Below are 5,941 nucleotides of genomic sequence, written 5' to 3'. Positions count from 1 at the left end.
GACATCATTTAAAACGTGAGTGATATTTTGAACATGAAAAGCTACCACAACCCATGAGCAAAGATAAAGTAATAGTCCAACTGCACCATAGGGTAGTGTCGGGTTTTCTAGTCTCCCAAGTGAAAATGTCTTCTCTGTATTGTACATTTATCAAAAACTTCTCATCAAGAGGATCGTGCGGGCTAATTTAATGCTGTAGGAATATGTTAGCTCGTTGAAAATGAAAATCAGTTGTTTAGAACTGGAATATAGCATACCTCAGTAACTGCTATACAAACACCACCAATTGTTTTTAAAAACATGTGCTTTACTGTTATCCTGAGCTGTATGTGACTCCAGGGTGACAGGTGGTGGACACTTATCTGAGCTCTACAATGGCTGAGCAAAACACAAAAATGGTAATTCCGGATGGGCAGCTAACACTGATCCTGCACACTTTCCAGAAAAGAATGGTGATAAAGGGAGGACTGAAGCATGTGGTCTGTCACGTGACAGGAGAACACGTACGTTGGTCGCTGGGATGAGATCTGTGGTGACGTTATGACGTCCGTGTCAGATAAGGTGGGGGGTGCGCGTGTTCGTTCTTTTGGCCGCGGCGACGGTGATCTGCGTGGTGACATCATGACGTCAGTGTCGATATAAAGTAGGGTACGACGGTGTTCGTCCTTTTACATTGTCTGCCGCGGCGGCGGCGATCTGCGTGGTGACGTCATGACGTCAGTGTCTATATAAAGTAGGGTGCGAGGGTGTTCGTCCTTTTCTATTGTTGGCGGTAGCGGGAGTAGGAGAGGAATAGGAATGGCGCCGGTGAGTGAGGAGTAGGCCTCGGCTTTTCGACAGCTTGACTGCTCCGCCAGCGCCGAGATTTTTTGTGGCCTGTTGGCAAAGGTTTAGCAGAAACCGTCCCAGATACTTGGATTTTAAAACTCTGCTCTGTCGCGGCACATTGTAGGCAGCTGGGAGCCATTGTGCATCGTCCCGAAGATTAGTTCACCTTCTGTTTCTTGCATTTTTAAACGTAACTCATTATATCCATCAACTTGTTGTTTGACAACCGGCCTGGACTTTATCGCCACTTGATAACATTACAGTGATACAGCATGGAAACAGACCCTTCGCTCCAACCAGACCATGCCGACCGTAATCCCAAGCTAGTCCCACTTGCCTTCTTCTGCTTCCCCCCGCCCGCCCCAAATCTTTCCTATTCACGCCCTTAACCAAATGTCTTTTAAACATTGTAACTGCCTCCAGAAACTACATCCTATGGTAGGTCATTCCACACACTGTTTAAACAAAAGGGGTTGCCCTTCATGTCCTTTTTAAATTTTTCTCCTTTCACCTTAAAATTGTGCCCCCATTCTTGAAATTCCCCCACCCGACGAAAAAGACACCTACCATTAACCCAATCTGTACCCTGCATTACTTTATAAACCTCTATGAGGCCGCTCTTGCATCCTGGAAAATCTCCTCTTAACTTTCTGCAGAGTCATACCCTTTCAAAACAGGGCGACCAGAACTGGACACTGATCCTAAAGAGGCCTCCTGTACCTCCTCAACATAACATTCCAACTCCTATATTCAAAGGTCTGAGCAATGAAGGCAAGCATAGTAAACACCTTGCCCTATTGATATGTGATGCGAATTTCAAATAATTTGTTATTTGAGCCCCTAGGTCTTCGTTCTAAACACTGCCCAAGGCCCCACTTTTAATTGTATAAGACTTGTCTTTGTTTGTTTTACCATAGTGCAATACCTTGCATTTATCCAAATTAAGCTCCATTTGCCATTCTTCAGCCCATTGATAATTGATCAAGATCTCTTTGTAATCTTAGATAACTTCCTTCACTGTCCACTATACCACCAACCTTGGTGTCATTTTCAAACTTACTAATCATGCTTTCTATATTCTCGTCTAAATCATGTATATGAATAACAAGCAAAAGTGGACCCAGCACTGATCCTTGTGGAAGACCGCTGATCATAACCCTCCACCATCACTCTCCTGTCTCCTGAATGTCAGAGTTTGTAGTTGAGATGCGGCTATTTGGTGCTTGTATTTTCTCATATGTTCCTTTCTGTCCACAGAAGAAGTCATCTGTACACCTCAAGGCCAAGAAGAAGCCTGTTTGGAGATTCACCCTCAACCTCTCTAACCCAGTAGAAGATGGCATCCTTGACTGCAGCAACTTTGTAAGGAATTTAAAACCGACATAACTACTGGAGTCACTGGAAGTCTTGAGTTAAAAACAGAATTTGCTCAAAATGCTTGCTTGCTTGTTTTGCCAGCACCTGGAGAGAGAAACAGAGTTAATGTTTCCAATCTGCAATCTATTGTCAGAACATTTGTTGAAGATGCTAATGTCAACCCGAAGCATTAATTCCCTTTTTCTCTCCCAGGTGTTGGTTGACCTGCTGGGTATCCCCAGCACTTTTGGGTCATTATCATAAACAACAATTTGCCCTCTTTATTTTCTGCCTGCCTTGACCCCAAATTCTCTGGATTCCGAGGTGGGAATGGCAATTTTCCTTTGAGTGTTGATGGATTGATTGGGTATTACAGTAGTGTGTGGCCTATCATCTTGTGTGTCATGGAACAAGTCGATTCAGAGTGGGATCTCCACAGCTTCTACAGGAGGCAGTTAGAACTGTGTTTTTACCCTGTATAATAACTATTGAACCTTATAGGTAGTGACACTGGGAATTGGTATACTTCCAAGGATGGTCAAAAATCCCCCACCCGTACAAATTGGCCATGAGAAAGGCTGATGAAATGAAGGTGGTTTATATTAGTGTGACTATTCACAATTTAAGTGGAGGTGGGTGCCTTAAGTGACATGGATCGATTTAAAATATATTAGGTATTAAATGGGTTATGCCCCCGTGCCCCAATCTTGCATATGGCAGTAGATATTGCTGTGTTCTGTTCATGACTTCTGTTCACTATAGTTTGTAACAGCTGTGTTTCGTTAGACTCTGTAGAATGTTACCAATAATGACTGCCTTTTATGTTGTTGCTGTACTGATCCCTTTGTGAGTATTGGTTTAAATTCAGCACTTCATTCTGATGGAATGATTTCCACAGAAACTGCATGCTTTTACCAGGTGTTTCAGCACCTCCATTCCCATCAAGATGACGGAGTCTTAACTGCAGAAAAAATTGGCACTACCCTTACTGTGACATCCACAAACACCTTTTAATGTTGGAAAAAATCCCAAGGCAACATTAATTGAGTTAGTTGTCCTGTTACGTGTCTGAGTAGGCTTAGAATTTTAACGAGTATAACTTTGGAGAAGGAGGCGGCTTTGAATTTAGTCTGGTTTTGTTGTCTAAAATGAAGAGGGCAACTAGCAGCTGCAAGGTCCTAGAACTTGAGTTTTTGACAAACAATTAAATTTCATTCTGTCCCACCCTTTAACTCTTGGCCCTTCTAACTGCTTTGTTTTGGCTAGGGTCCTCGTCCCTAGTCTGTGCCTAGGGTTTCCTTCCCTAGTGTCCCATGGTTTTATGTTCCATAACAGGAGCAGTTTCTGCGGGAGAAGGTGAAGGTCAGTGGGAAGACTGGAAACCTAGGCAACATTGTCCAGATTGAGAGCCTGAAAAACAAGATCACTGTCACGTCGGCCAAAAAGTTTTCCAAAAGGTAAACATTTTGCTCCTTGTGTCATTTCCGGAGGTGGAATGGGAGGTTGAGGCTTCTGAGTTCTGACTTTGTGCCATTACCTCAAGGACGGAAGTGGTTTAAGAATGTGTTCCCTGCCAACAATTATTTTGAATAGTTTTATTTTTATAAAAAATGCTTAATTTACATGTTGTACAGAGCATTGAAAGAGTCATATTTGACATTTGTGCGATGCTGCTGTGGTTGAAAATCCATGTTGTCTCTGAGCAAGCTACTTGATTAATACCATCAGGTGTGGGGGTGCAACCAATCATGTAGCAAACGCATCACAGCATGGTACAGCACCAAGAATGGGCCATTTGACTGGCCTGTAAATGTTGTCGTCCCTGCAAAATTCATATATTTATCCAACTCCCATTTCGATGTGTCAGGTTTAATTTTGGATTAATTGACTGATCTTCTCTCAGCATATTGCCACTGTACCTTGCTTCACATGAGATATGATGCTGTTGGCTTGATTGTGGTGTCCTGTGCCACTTAAGCTTTTGTTGGTATCAGTGCAGACAGTTGTTAGTAAAACCATTGGACCTTTAAAACGTGCAGATATCTGCTTAAGGGCCAGATGTTTCACTGATGTTCAATCTGAAGAACTTGATTATGCTGTCACCTTGACTTAATGCAAGGAATGACTGAACTGTGTGGAATGGTGTCCTGTCCATGAGGAAGGTTTCAGCCTTCACCCTGGGCGGAATAATACTAACATTTATAGGGCTTTTTGTAGAACTTCTGAAGCACTTTATATTGTTGAATCAACTGAAGTTTAGTCACTGTAATGTAAGAAACATGCGTTATGACTGTGATGGGAGTAATCTTGACTGCATCTCTTATGCCCCCTCAGATATCTGAAGTACCTGACCAAAAAGTACTTGAAGAAGAACAACCTGCGAGACTGGCTGCGGGTTATCGCTTCTGATAAAGACAGCTACGAGCTCCGCTACTTCCAAATCAGCCAAGATGAAGAGGAGTCAGAAACGGAGGATTGAACAGAAACCTGAGTTTGGAGACCAAAGACTCTTGTACAAAAAAAGTGGTTTTCAGAGTGCATCTATATAAAATGTTATTAACTTATTAATAAATCATAATTTCACAGAACAGTTGTTTGGTCCAGAAATTTATATTTGCTGAAAAACACATTATGTTAAAGCTTTTGACCTTGCATATGTCAGGACATTATAATGTGAGAAGGGCCCTGATGAATTGGCAAATGAACTCTTGTTAAGGGCGGTTGTACCAGTTTGATGATGACTGATGTAACTGGTGTTTTTTAAGTGTAAACTAAAATGAGGAAAAACAATGCAAAGGTAAAGTTGCCATTATCCTATTGGACCATAGGCTGCTCTCATTTGAGCACAGATCTCAGTAATTTATAAATTAAATATGATACAGTAGGAATGCATGATGTGGAAACAGCGGGTTGTTGATGTGAGCACATCTGTAGTAAGTGTTGCTCAAGGAAGTTTAGCTTGGTGTTGAGTTGGAGTCTTGAGCAGATGTTTCAGGGAAAGAGCAAAGTTACCTTGACACTTGCTCCAAATAACAGTTGCACCACTTCTTTATTAAGATGGAAAGTAACATAGTTGATTGAGACTGGAGTCCTGAATCTAAAAAGAGTAAGCTAAAGTACTTTGAGATGTTGGATAAGCAATGGCAGGCATGTATAGAGAGTGTGGAGGAAGTGTGATGGTTTGTCTTTCTGGTATGAAAGTAAAGTGGAAAAGATGACCTGGCCATGGCAGATAAAGGAAATTAGGGATAGTATATCCAAAGGAAGGGACATATAAATTGGCCGAAAAGAACAATAGAGCTGAAGATTAAAAAATAAAACTGTTTCAACAAAGGATTGATGTAGTGAAAATAAGAGTAAGTGAGGAATCATAGAATCCCTACAGTGCGGACACAGGCCATTAAATCCATCAAGTCCACACTGACCCTCTGAAGAGCATCCCACCAGATCCACCTCCTACTGTAACCCTGCATTCCTCATGGCTAGGCCACCTCACCTGCACATTCCTGAGACATTATGGTCAATTTAACATGGCCAGTCCACCTGACCTGCACATTTATGGACTGTGGGAGGGGAAGAATGTGCAAACTCCACACAGACAGTTGCCTCGGGCTAGAATTGAATCTGGGTTCTTGGCACTGTGAAGCAGCCATTGCTGACTACTGAGCCACCATGTCGCCCCTTTGAGGAAGCCTGGGGGAAACAAGCTGATTGCAAAAGTTTTTATAGGTAGGTGAAGAGAACATTTATGCAATAT

The 5,941-nt window shown here is 42.2% G+C and overlaps 1 protein-coding gene across 1 annotated transcript; it reads left to right on the top strand.

Moving 5' to 3' along the window:
- Nucleotides 1-697: 697 nt before the first annotated feature.
- On the top strand, nucleotides 698-4,772 carry rpl22l1 (ribosomal protein L22-like 1). Its single transcript, XM_043702577.1, has 4 exons — nucleotides 698-807; nucleotides 2,086-2,190; nucleotides 3,520-3,641; nucleotides 4,519-4,772. Exons 1-4 carry the CDS (start codon nucleotides 799-801, stop codon nucleotides 4,661-4,663), a joined length of 381 nt encoding a protein of 126 aa, XP_043558512.1. The 5' UTR covers nucleotides 698-798; the 3' UTR covers nucleotides 4,664-4,772.
- Nucleotides 4,773-5,941: the final 1,169 nt, after the last annotated feature.

Source organism: Chiloscyllium plagiosum, chromosome 13 (assembly GCF_004010195.1).
Source record: "Chiloscyllium plagiosum isolate BGI_BamShark_2017 chromosome 13, ASM401019v2, whole genome shotgun sequence".
Lineage (NCBI taxonomy): Eukaryota > Metazoa > Chordata > Chondrichthyes > Orectolobiformes > Hemiscylliidae > Chiloscyllium > Chiloscyllium plagiosum.
This window is presented reverse-complemented; position numbering and strand designations above follow the sequence as displayed.